General features: G+C 38.2%; 1 protein-coding gene across 2 annotated transcripts in view; it reads right to left on the reverse strand.

Annotated features, from left to right (window-relative positions):
* The window catches only part of LOC145987919 (uncharacterized), a 341,487-nt gene that overhangs the window by 4,895 nt on the left and 322,844 nt on the right, over positions 1-13,748 (reverse strand). For both annotated transcript variants that reach the window (XM_083122736.1, XM_083122735.1), the window contains exon 3: positions 10,043-10,135. In XM_083122736.1, coding sequence (XP_082978862.1) covers positions 10,043-10,135 — 93 coding nt within the window. The remainder of the gene's footprint in view (positions 1-10,042; positions 10,136-13,748) is intronic.

A 13,748-nucleotide genomic window follows, 5' to 3' on the forward strand; every position in this document is an offset into this window, starting at 1 on the left:
GACATTCCAACACATTTATCACTTCTAGGTGATTCACAAAGCACTTCTTCAACATTACTTAATGATGTGGATGTAGACTCAGCATCACTTGAGAGTTCACAAGGGGATGCAAAATCAGTACCGGGAAGAACGTTTGCAATAACGTCGGCACACTGCGATGAAGCAAGGAATTTTCACAATTTTCGCGAGAGACTTTTTGCAAAAGAATTGCAAAATTGAACTTTGTGGCCGCTTAAATTGTGTTTGGAATGTTGTTTTTCTCCATGCTGCATTGGAATAATAATTCAAATTATTATTATTAGTATTATAATAATAATTATTATATAATAATTAATTAAAAATTATTATTATTATTACTGTTGCAGATCTTTGACTGTGATAAATTAGCCATTTTTAATTTTTTCTACAACATTTTCCATAATATTTCAAAAGCCGGTAACCCCCCCCTTGCGTACGCCACTGCACTATGGCAACCCATACAGTTTCCTGTGTGAAGCAAATTGAGCTCCTGCCTCATCTGCCTAGCAGAATTACGAGGGGCATACAATAAGTTCGTGCCCTGACCCACTTCCGGTTGTGGCTGATGAACCAAATTCTGTAGTATGACTCATGTATCCTTTTGTTGCATGTGTTGCAAGTTTCAAGCATGCATCTAATAAACTTATTGTGTTACAAGTGTAAACATAACAGAAAGTGAAGCTATTTGGAAAATGGAGCCTTCACAGTTGCAAGCTGTGATCAAGTATCTACGTTTGAAAGGTCTACCACCTCAAGAAGTCCACAATGATATGGTCCCGACATTGGTGGATAAAGCACATTCATATTCCATGGTGAAGAAGTGGCATAGGAAATACAACTGCGATCGTAAGTCATGTGAAAATAAAAACGTACCACAAGACCATCCACAGCCATTACCCAGGAAACTATTGATCGTGTGCAACAACTAATTTACACTGATAGGAGATTCACCACTTGGACACTTGCTGACATTGTTGGCATATCCCACAGTAGCATTCATACTATGTTAACTGACCACTTGGGATTAAGAAAGTAAGCGGAAAGCTCTCACATTGCATTCTGCTCTTGCACGACAATGCTCCCATTCACACGGTAGGTGTATCAACAGCGGCTATCCAATCCTGTGCCTTCTAAAGCTTGCACCATTCACCTTATTTCCTAAACTAAAGGAAGAACAGCATGGTAAGAAATTTCATAATGATTCTGATGTCATGGACGCTGTGGAGGGTTGATTGCAGGAGCAAGACAGAACATTTTATTCTACTGCAATTGCAGCATTAGAAAAACAATGGCATAAGTATCTGGCACTCGGATGGGACTATGTCGAAAAGTAATGGAAGAAATTTCCCTATACAACTACCAAAAGTAGGTCAGGGCACGAACTTATTGTAGGCCCCTTGTAAGTAGGCAAGAGAGTCAAAGCCCCATAGCACAGGCAAATTGCAGCAAACATCTTCATCAAGAACAAAATTGTGTAATTGTGGAGAACAGCTTTATGTCAAAAGTTTATTTACAATGTTTTATTTTTATCATTTCTAAATAAGATTGCAGATTACTCCATTAAACAACCTTGTTGGTGACAATGCGACAGCCAATGGAGAGTTGAAATTGTTTGGGGTAACTTGGAGCAATATTACCTGGTAGCACAAATACTTAGCAACGACTTTGCCTTCAATATGATTGAACGAAGAATGGACTATTTCAAAATTTAACTGATCTATTATATTTAAAACATATTGCTGCCTCAGTAGAATAATTTGAATAGTGTTGCAAGTGCAAGTACAATATCAGGGCAAAATTATGTTTCTTCATGTGGTTGGGTGGTTAGTATTTGGGTACACTTTCCCTGCATTTGCTGACAAAATCCTGCACTGCTAACCATGAATATATGCAACTAAAGTGTTACTCTTTCGCTTCACATGTACTCGTAAAATCGCTATTTGCAATACCATGAAGATATGACATGACATAACCTCTATTGGTCACGAACTACACATTAGCATGAACTATGAAGTTTAACCCTGCCAAAGTTTCCTCTCCCTTTTCACTGAAATTAGCATTCTCAAAAAGAATCACTCTGACTTGAGGTATTAGTTAATTTCTAGATTTTCTTAATGAATACGGAGAGACCGGTACTCACCTTTTCCACGAAACTGTTTTTTTCATAGTTCTATTAAGAGGGAGGTGGAGTTTGGCGAAGGTCACCGTGGAAAGTGCTTAAATTTAACATGGGCTTTTTTGCATTTTGTTGAATATAACGTTTTAGGACAAAAATTTGCCGGAAAACATTCAGTAGATGTGAACTTACTTTATGGAACTTTGAGTACATGACACATTTATGCAATTTCAGTTCGATAAATGTGCACAAATTCCATTATTTTTTTTCAATTTCCCATAAGGAAATACGTAAATAAGCACAGAATGGTTATACGATTTGTGGGTAGCACCAACGGAAATGGCCATTATGATGCATACTAACGTAATGCTCAATCCTTTTACGACTAAGCTAGGGAGGGCTTTTATTTCAAAAATCACTTGCACAGCCCAAAATGATTGTTTAAAAATGTCATGTATGATCGACGGCGAAAGATACGGCCGCTTCAGCCGAATTTCATTCATCATAGTTCCCCACTTGGCCACTAGATGCCTCTGTTGCAAAATTGCCCCAGGCTGACGGTGAGGGCTAGTACGCGCGGGTGTTTGAATCCTCTGCACAGCTGGGTTCCGTCCCCTCGTCAGAAGGTCCCGTAGCTGTCACAGCTTGATTTATTGCCTCTTTCCCAGGCAAGAAACCAAGAAAGCAGGAAGGCCATGAATTTGTGTATGTTTGATTATAGAGAAGCAGAGCATATTTACCGTGAATTGGAACCAGTGACACAGTAACTTTATCTCGACCCCTACCGCGAAGGACGTATTTAGGGGGGTCCAGGTGTCCCAACCTCCCCCCGAAAGACTTACCAAGTACAAAAAAATTAAATAATGAGATCATAAAACTTCAATTAAGTAATGAAAATAAGGTTGTTGTTTAATCGCAAATTGTTTATTTCCGCAAAAATATTGGAAATCAATACGACTTTGAATGACAGTACCAAAGAAGATTTATGCAACAATTATTACTACTTATAATAACATGCAAAATATAACCAGGAATTATACTTTCGTCAACTGGATCTAACATCATTTTTTCATACTGAATAAATATTATATTCTTTATCTATTTGACATTAATTTCCTTGCCAGGGCAGTTTCTTTTTTTTACAAATTTTGCTGACCTTAACTACATGTAAGCTAGATAATGAATACATGATGTTATACTGTATCACTGTTGTTATACCGCCTTCTTACCTATTCATCTTATAAAAATATATTAATTAATTTAATATAATTATACTTATTTTAATTTAACATTATTAATATTATTATTTTGAGACATTACGTTAGGACGCCGCTCCGAAATATATATCTAGATACGTGTCTCGTGTTCGATTTGAATAAAATGTAGAAAAGGAGGGGAGGGTGGTAGCGCTTCTTTTTACATTTCGATAGTTTTACCTCACATGTAGTACTTTGTGAGTCAACGGTGCAGATAGGAAATACGTGTACACACACACACACACACACACACACACATAATTGATGATTCGCAAAGGAACTTCGTTAAATTCTCATGCTTGTTCCGCTCACAAATCATATCCTCTCCAAATTACAATAGCCTACTATTGTTGTTGCTTACATATATATGTGTGTGTGTGTGTGTGTGTGGTTCCTAGAACTTCACTACTTCCAATCATAAACTTGATGTGACTCTTACCAAACATTTGTTTTTGGAGTGGAAGGATCATGAAAAGGTCTACTGTTTCTTTGCAAATCTTCAATTAATGTAAAATTTAGTATAAAAACATAATTTTGGCTGACTTGCTAACTCAGATTTAAAGACAAATTATTAATTTGAATTCTTCATTAACAATAACAAAAGCGACATAAAATGTAGAAGGACAAGATTCTTGGCTTGGTTGAGAATTACATTAGAGATGTACAGGTTAGGATAGGGGAGGGAGAATTCCCTGTCTTCTTCCTATTCAGCGCGAACCCTGCCTCCTACATTCTACATGTCCATTCAAAATGTCTTCTTAGTTTCGGATATATTTTGCCTCCAATATAGCGTAATGGTAAAGATGACCCTCAAAATGTCAAAAGGTCCCGAGTTTGGTACCTGGTGGACGCCCAATAGTTCAATCCCACTATAAATGTAGGTCCAGTCCCGATTAGCCTATCTATACATAAAGTAGACTTACATAAACTCAAACTCAAGATACTCAAACGACCGGCATAGGGTTGACGGCGCTTGATGCTGTGAGAGAACCCCCTTTGCCAAATCAAAATTAGGAAACAAAAACTCATCTTCAGGTGTTCCCCACTTTTTCGCCATTAGAAGCTGTTCTGTATCGTGACCGTACGGTCTAAGGCGTCATGCTTTGGGCTCCAGCTATGGGACGCGTGCAGGTTCGAGTCTCGTGGATGAGCGTGACAGCTTTATTCCTGATATTTCGGCCAGTCAAACTCGCGGCCCGCGGGCCGCATGTGGGCCCCAGCATCCGCTAATGCGGCCCGCCTTGGCCCCACTTAACACTTCATGCTTGAAATTATCTATACATTTGTAGTTATCCGGTTTTCTGTTTTCTCGTGATACAAGACCAGACTCATCCAAACTTTAACACATTGACCAATTTTCCCTACACAGGTATACATTCCATTATAGACTAGGTGTTGTGTCAACTAAGCAAGCTGATTGACAGGTTACTTCTGAAGTAAGAAAATATCTTGCCAGCTGGGGGAGGGCAGCGTGAATACTTTCTGTCTCCCATGAGTCTGTTTCTTGATTTTCAAGGATTTACCTGGAAGAAAAGCGTTTCTGTAAAAGTTTCAGAGAACCATATCGCTGCCCAAACTTCGTGGGAGTAAGAAAAGCACTATAGAAGAGGAATGCAGATTTTTCAAGTGAAATGCTTACTTTTGTTGTGAAGTGAATACTGAAAAGCGTAGAAATTTTGTACCCTGATAAAGTAAATTAATTCAGAAATATTTCTTTATCACAAAATAAATTTGCCATAATCTGTGGCGGAGTGGTTAGCACAACCCGTTGCGACACCAGAGGTTGCAGGTTCGAATTCTGGCCTGAGCATGGGTTTTCTTTGTATGTGTCCCTTCATCAATTTCATCATATCATTCCTCATCCTCATCGTCGCCATTAGCCAAACGTGGCAGAAAAGCAACGCTAATAAAAAATCAGAAATACAGTTGAGGAGAGGATTTATTACTTAGTCAACGAACAATTGAAAGCGAAAATTGTTCGTGTTGTTGCCTTTTCGCTCACAATATTCGAAATTACGGACGTCTGTGAGTTAGCTCGGTTAGCTCCCTTCACTCGTGGATGCGATGCGCGCAGGTTCGAGTCTCTTAGGGGAAACCTATCAACTTTTCTCCTGAGATTTCGGCCTGTGTATAGGACCGGTTGCCACCGACCATCGTGAGGAGATTGGGAAGCTATGAATGAGTCACGGAAACCTACAACAAAGATTAGGGGTTCGTCGTGTTGACCGCACATAACTGGTTGGACTGGAAGTGAGGCCGGCAGTCGGTAGGTGGGCTCTGGCCCTCAGGGGCTGTAGCACCACGGGTTTACTTACGTATATTGGCGTAGCCAAGTGTGGGTCCACAGAGGCTCGGCCTCTCCTCGAAATTCTGTCACTTTATTTTGACCAATTCACTGGGATTTTTTTAAGAGTACTTTGTAACACGTATAATGCTGATCTTGAAGATCATACAATAATTAGTTGGACTGAAATTTCACTTGGGAAGCAATCAATTAACATTGGGAAAAATCACAATAGGGGAGAGCAACTAATGTGATGCAGGAACTGGTCATATGTTTCCACAGGGAATTCCCATCACCACTGAGAGTTTGTCCCCACCCTTGGCCGATTAGCCGGCCCAGTGGCGGAGTATTTATCTCATTTCGCTACGACGCCAGTGGTCCCGGGTTCGAATCCGGTCTGGGTATACGTGTCCTTCGTGAGCGTCTCTTCATCGATTACATCATATCATCATTAGCCAAGAGTGGCAGAAAGGCGAAGTAAAATAAACAAAATCAATCAATCTTGGCCGATTAAAGCTGCTGTGAACTCCAACGATGAGAACTGTGCAAAGGGACTTAATTCAGATCATAACAAAGAAAATTACTTCATCAAAGTGTAAGTTCAATATTATACTATTGTTTCCTGACATCTTTGTTACTACTGTACATTTTGGTACATTGTTTTGTCCGTCTTTCTCCTTTTCAGTTTTTCCATATGTTATTACGCATGCCCACGTTTCCCCTCATTAATTTCCAGGTAGTTTCGCTCCTGCCCATCTCTAATAAGGACTCGATTCGTTAATAGTTGAAATAATAATTGTTACTAATTCTTGCCTTATTATTATCATTATTATTATATATTGATTTTGTATAAAAAAACACCCCCTTCAAAAAAAAATACTTTCTTTCAACTGATATTCTTTACCTCCTTCTTTACTCTCAATCGATAAAATTCCAACCTCAACAAGAAAATTCAACATAATTATAGTAGCCACTGTAATCAACCAAATTTATTCAATCAAAACTTCAGTGATGAAGGTTCTGTCTCTGGAGCCTGCCACTCGTCTCGCTCCATGCAAGAGTCAGCCAGCAAGCAGTGAAATGCGAATTGCTTTGCCAGTGGAGAAATTTTAACCTCCGAAACCAGAATTAAAAGAAACAAGTGGGTGTCCTTTTCCTAGAAACCTCACTGCGGGAGTCACGCGGAGGGGAGGGGATGGTGAGGGAAGGAAGGTTCTCTGGCCTCAGGCTTAGGACAGCCGAAAAGAATTCCTAGTCCTCTGATATGTCGCTAGGTGTCTCTGTATCGCATCGGGCCAGGAAACTACTTTCATGCCAACCTCCAGGCCACTCTTAATTTCAGTGGCCACTGCCATCATCCTCGTTGGAACTTGTTGCGCTGTTCCTTGAAGTGGTTATTGCAACCATGAAAAAAACAGTTTCGCGGAAAAAGTGAGTACCAGTTTTCTACATATTTATCTACTATCGTGTCTCTCATTTTCCAAATATGAATAGATTATCTTGTCTGATGTGATCTGGTAATCACAGGTATTTAAAAATTACGCAACAGACGAGGTTTCATGTCATTCATTCATGGCATCTTTTGGATCATTACCACTCAGCAGTGGTGTGGAAGTGACCACAAACTATTCATGTTCATCACGGAATATTTGCAATTTATATACTGAATTGGTAGAATGGTAACTGGCAAAATTAAGCAAATGTAAAACATTTAGTGTCCTGCAAGTGTAGTTTGCTACACTGATTAAGAATGTTGATGCACAATTGTATTTACAAATAAATATCATTTTTTATCATCATAATTTGTTACAATATACAAGGTTGCTACAATTTTTTGATTATATAATTCCCTGGCATTTCCAGGTTTTCCAGTCCAAAAACAAATTTTTACCAGACATCGTGATTTTTGCTTTTGAACCTTGTGTTTTTCAATTAAATATACAGGTTCATTAACTATTATAAATATTCACTTTCACTGCTTTTTGTTTGTACCAAATTTAATTCAACAGGCACAAAAACATGTGAGAATTCAAAGAATAATGTAAAGTCACAATCAGCATCAAATGTGTTGGTTGCTACAATCAACTTGTGTCTAGCCTTCAGGAAAAAGGTAACAGAGGTGCATTATTTCACCATAACACACCTCCGCGACCTAAAAGCAATGGAAAATGTTCAGAAACAGCATAATCTTCATAAAAAAACCAAACATTTTTACTTTCTGACAGATTTACTATACAATTCCTGCATACAACCAAAATTTCTTCAGATGCTGTGTGCTTATAAACATAAACAAAAAAACATCATTTTCTACTCTTCATGAGCCGCGGTGGCTCAGTCGGTAACGCGTCTGACTACCATGCTAAAGATCCCGGGTTCGATCCCCGGCCGGTTCAAATCCGGGAACTTTTCTAACGATGGAAGCGGCCCCGGCGCCCACCCAGCGTCGAATAACATGGGTACCTGGGGGAAACCCTGGGGGGGTAAAGGCGGTCAGGGGCGTGATGCTGATCACATCACCCCCACTCATGACTGGATCAAGAAAGTGTGGGGCGTAACCCCCACACCCCCTATACGCCTTCATGGCGTGGTGCTAAGCACAGGGGAACACTTTACCTTTTTTACTCTTCATGTATTTACTACTATTATGAAGAATCAACAGATAACAGTCGGACTAATGTTCATTATGTAAAATTCTTCCGGTGTTATAATCTTGCTAACAAAATTTCTTTCCTTGCTACAATAAATGTAAATGCCAATCAAAGTAAGGTAAAATTCCCCATTCATATATATGAGGGGCATTCAAGTCAATCCGGAACTTTTGAGTTTATAAAATAAAAGAACAAATTTCAAGGGGTGGAAACTGCTTTTATTTTCTGACGTACTCCCCTGCTACATTTATACACTTATTCCATCGTTTAGGTAATACCTGGAAAACTTCAGCATAGAAAGTTTTGTCAGTACGTTTGAACCATTCTAGGACAGCCTGCTTCATTTCATCATCACTGTTGAAATGTTCACCTCCGAGGAATTCTTTTAGGGGTCCAAACAGGCAGAAATCACTTGGCGCTAAGTCTGGACTGAACCCATGTTTCACATGTGATGACGCGATCCAGGAAATACTGGCCTTCCTGACATAGCGATCCTTCAGTTCAGTACAGACTTCAACTCTTCTGTGCCGGTCAAAAGCAGAAAGCTGTTTCAGTACCCAGCATGCACGAACTTTTCGGAATAGCAAAATATCACGAATTATTGTGTTTACTGTTCCTACCGAAAGATTACATACCTTAGAAATTTCATGACAGGTTATGCGACGATTGTCAATGATAAGCTGTTTCACGTGCTGAATGTTTCCAGATGTCTTTGATGTGCTTGCACCATTTAAATGTCTCACTGCGGCTGAGTGTTTCATCACCGTACTGTGCTTGCAGTCTTCTGTAAAGTTCAGCTGGTTTTGTGTCCTCCTTCACTAAAAATTGCATCACCTCATGCTGTTCCATGTACACTTTCACACTGTTGTCTGTCATCTTGAATACTGGTCTCTGGACTGGTGCACAGTTGCCAGTTCGTACTGCATGCACTACCTCCAGCATGGGATTTGCTTTTAAACCTATAAAAAAAAGTCCCGGATTGACTTGAATGCCCCTCATAACACTGTGCCATGAAGGCACATTTAGGGGATGTGGGGGAAGGGCTCCACACATTCTCCATCTCAGGCATTTAGGAGGTAATGTGATCAGCACCATGCTCAGGCCACCTTTACCCCTCTGCGTTGCCCCCCAGGTACCCATTGATTTGAGGCTGGGTGAGCCCCAGAGCTGCTTTATGCAGGGACGAGACCAAAAAAATCACCACCCTGGGAATGGAACCCGGGTCTCCCACGAGGTAGTCAGTTGCCCTAACGACTAGACCACTGCGGCTACAAGACCAAGATCTATAAAATAATAGACGATAACCTCTACTTCACCAACCTCTCTGATAATTATGATCATATTGTCAACCTACTTTAATTTTCAATCAGCATAGCTGGACTACAACTTTCATGTTGATATTCTTTCTAAAACCTAGTGTAAAAAAATAAAAATTAAATATATTACCTATAAGTCTATGCAGAACAAAAATTCGAAGAAACCATAATTTTCACCAGACTGAGAATCATAAGAGCAAGAGGAACAAGTGGAGTGGAATCACAAGAACCGAATCCACTTGTTCATTTTTCAACTTTTTCTCTTGCAGACTGCAAAATGGCGTTCATTCCAGATGATCTGCAAAATTCCCTGTTTTTCCAGATGCATATCAACCCTGAATATAATAAGATAGAAATTAAGGTTCCACTTAAGTATTATTTCCTAAAATTGATTCCAGACTCACCTCTGATGCAAGCGAGTTGGAATTTGCAGGCTGAGGATCACATTCTATGAAAGAGTTTTCTACTGCATGTTGTGAATCCATCTCATCATCACTCTGTAAATCATTTGCAAATTTTAAGATCAAACCATTAGTACATACTTCATCTCACATTACAAATACTGGAAAATATGTTTCACAAATAATTTTCCTTGTTTACAATCTTTATACAGGGTGTATCATAATAATAGCACAAACTGACACAGCTGAAAGTACATGATAATAGAAGCAAAAAAGTCTCAGTAAACATGGGTCCGCGTTGTAATCAAACAGGATGGATACAATCAGTACAGAGAATTGTACATGCTTGTGACCAATTCCGAAATGAACCAGGGGTGTTCGAAAGAACTCGAAACTCAATGCAGAATCGCGTACAGTATTGCATCCAGATGCAAGGACGACACTTTGAACACCTCCTTTAACAGGTACGAGTGTATAGTAATTGTAACATGTAACGTACTAATGTTTGTCAAAGTAAGGAGAATGTTCAATAAAAGCAATGAGATCTCCAATGACTTTTCTTACTGTATTATTAGCATTTTACCAACTAGGACGACGTTTACAAACAATGAAGTCAGTAGTGGCTTGTAACCACACATTTGCAATTATCTCGAAAATGGCTCGTTTGCGGACCCATGTTTACTGAGACTTTTTTGCTTCTATTATTGTGTACTTTCAACTGTGTCAGTTTGCGCTATTACTTATGATATACCCTGTATACATAGTACATAAAAATGAAACAACATGTACACAAAATTTAACAGATTTCTTCATAAGTGAATGAAGAATTCACATCTGAAGTAAATACAATTTATTCCTAGACCATTTTAAACAAACAGTAAGTGGAAATATGAATTAATAATTATGTTGCCAGATCATCCACACTTGCATGATAAACAAGGTTAAGTGTTTGATAGGTATTTGTTAAACCTGAAATTATTGCCAGTGATCAGAACGTTACATTTTAAAAGTAGCTCACTACAGCTGCAGCTGCTCTTCCAAAAATGTAGCTCGCTATGCTACTCCCCTGCTCTACATCACTACTTTTGCAAACAAATAACAAACTATCATATGGATATTCAAAATAAATCCTCAGCAATTGTACTTACTAGATAATAAATTCCCTTATTTATTATCATGATAGTAATCTATTGATATATTTTGATAGCAGCATTACCTTTGTGACTTATTTTTTTTTACTGTAGTGTTTGAGAATGATAACGTGCCTATATAAGATGCATATCAGTTCAGATGTGATATTTGAGTACTGCAATTAGGATCCTACACAAATATAATTTGTTAAGATTATTTTTGTTTATATATCAACATCAATAATTATTACATCTTTTAGTAGACAAATTTGAAGGTAGTATTTTGAATGAAAAATAATCGATGTCAATTGTTTTTCACATACATTTTCATGGATGATGATTTTCGTGTACATGAAGGATATCCAGATTTTTTGAATATACAGATAATTAGAACTGATATCCAGATTCCAAACTATTTAGCTATCCGACATTAAGATAAAATATTCCTTTGATAATGGACATTTCCAGTAAAATAGGACAACAATGTTAAAAACTACATCATAGAAAAATGACCCCTGCCAGTTCTTGCAGTTCTGTGCATTCAGTATAAGGCAAAAACGAGACTTCCAAAGTTTCGAGGTCAGAAGAGGGTTCAAAACACCATCCTCCATGTTGATACGTCACTTGTCCATGGTTGTTTTTTCGTCTGCTCTTTGATACCATATGTATCGAAATTAACTATAATGTGTTGTGTAAAATGGAAATAAGATAAAAGTGTGATATTCATTATCATTAATTTCATCTTATGAGCCCTTGAAGGGAATTGTTAGGTGAGGGAGGATGTTTGCTCAAACCTCAGTGACAGTTCAATGCACGGTCGGCTCTACTGTACGTGCAAAACATGCATTTGCACGGGGTGGCAAAATGTAAAAAAAGTGGAAGCTGCATTATTTGAGGCAGTTTGGTCTTCTTGGGGCGGAGAAAATTCAAATTAAATTCATTTGCATGCAGTATAAAACAGAAACAGAAAAGAAAAGAAAAGAATAACTGCGAAAGAAAGCGGTGACGAAAGTTTATATTAGTTGTCCTCTAACAAAAGCAGCTATTATTGTCTGTGAAAATGGTAAGCAACATCTACTGCGCGTGTGCAGTGCCAAGTTACAACACTATCTATTGTTTGATCGCGTGCCAGTCCTCCGTCCCCTGTTATCGAGGTTTGAGTTAAACTGACGTGTCACATTCGGTAGTCGGAAATGGAGCTGTTGATCGCGAAAGATGGTGATGATAGGTATTGCCGAGTCGCGCAAGATGCAATAGTAAATACAAATATCCGCTGTTTTTGTCATTGCTGGTTGCCCCTCATTTACGATCTTGACAGTGTAACGATAGTGCAGTTAGTGTATGTCATGTGTGAGAATGCGTGCACATTTGAATGTGACAATGTATTGAGAGACTTGTGTATTTGTGCTGTAATTGTACACAAAGGAATGTCTGATAAAAGGAAAAAACTCTCGGGTGCAGAATATCGCAAACGCAAACAAGAAAAAGAGTGCAATATAGAAAAACAAAGTGGAGCTTTGCACAAATTTCTGAAACTTGAGATAAGCGATGTAGTGAAACATAATTGTACATACATAGTTTATTGTAAATAGTGATGAAGTGAAGATATGTTACTTCATGTAAAACGTTCTGGAAAAAATACATAATTATGTACAGTATAAATAGTCATGAAGAAATAGTGAAACAAAACAGGAGAGCTGAGAGTTCTGCACGTCGGCAGAAACTATGGTGAGTAAATGCAACAGATATTTTATTATTATTAGGCTTAAATATATATTATTTTTTTATTAATGAATAACTTATCTTCTCACATTATGTATTCTTTCATTTTATTACGTTAAAAATTGGTTATACCATGTGAAATTGCCACGGATAAAAAGCTTAGTTGTTCATACATTACGTTTTCTTTGTACATATTTTGGGGTGGGGACAACAAGAAGTAAAATTGCAGGGGCGGCAAAATTCCTAGGGCCGGGGCTGGTTCAATGTTTAACATGGTGTAAATGAAATATAAGTTTTCCTAGTTGTGAATGCCTCTCCGATGGAATGTGGAAATGTTGTCATTTTGAATCAAGGGGTCCTGGCAGAGGTACATAGTGGATTGGATTCCACTTTAAACTGTACATCCAGTCCTGATTACCTATCTGTGCATAAAGTGGACATAAAAATAAAAACTATAAAAAACGCCAAGTTGGGGGATAGTATCCTCCTGCAACCCCACTCCCATTGCTCATCATTAGGGCTCGGATAGTTATGCACTAAAAAAAATGCAAAATATGCATGCAAATATGCACTAAAAAGTGTAAAATATGCACTTTAAAAACCCGTTTAATTTATAAATGCTGTATATTACAAACTATGAAAGACTACATGCCAGGTAATGAATATGCATTATTCTGAATGCTTTTTCGCTACACAGATTTTTTTCAATTAATATGGTTCTGCGTTAAATGAAACACAATACATTACAGATCAAGATTATGATTGCATTTGATAACAACATGATGTCTCAAATTTTCGAACCTGAAACTCCTTCTGTATATTCAGAAAACATACTTCCACACGTTGTCCATTTGTAT

Source organism: Lepisma saccharinum, chromosome 5 (assembly GCF_977018435.1).
Source record: "Lepisma saccharinum chromosome 5, izLepSacc3.1, whole genome shotgun sequence".
Classification (NCBI taxonomy): domain Eukaryota; kingdom Metazoa; phylum Arthropoda; class Insecta; order Zygentoma; family Lepismatidae; genus Lepisma; species Lepisma saccharinum.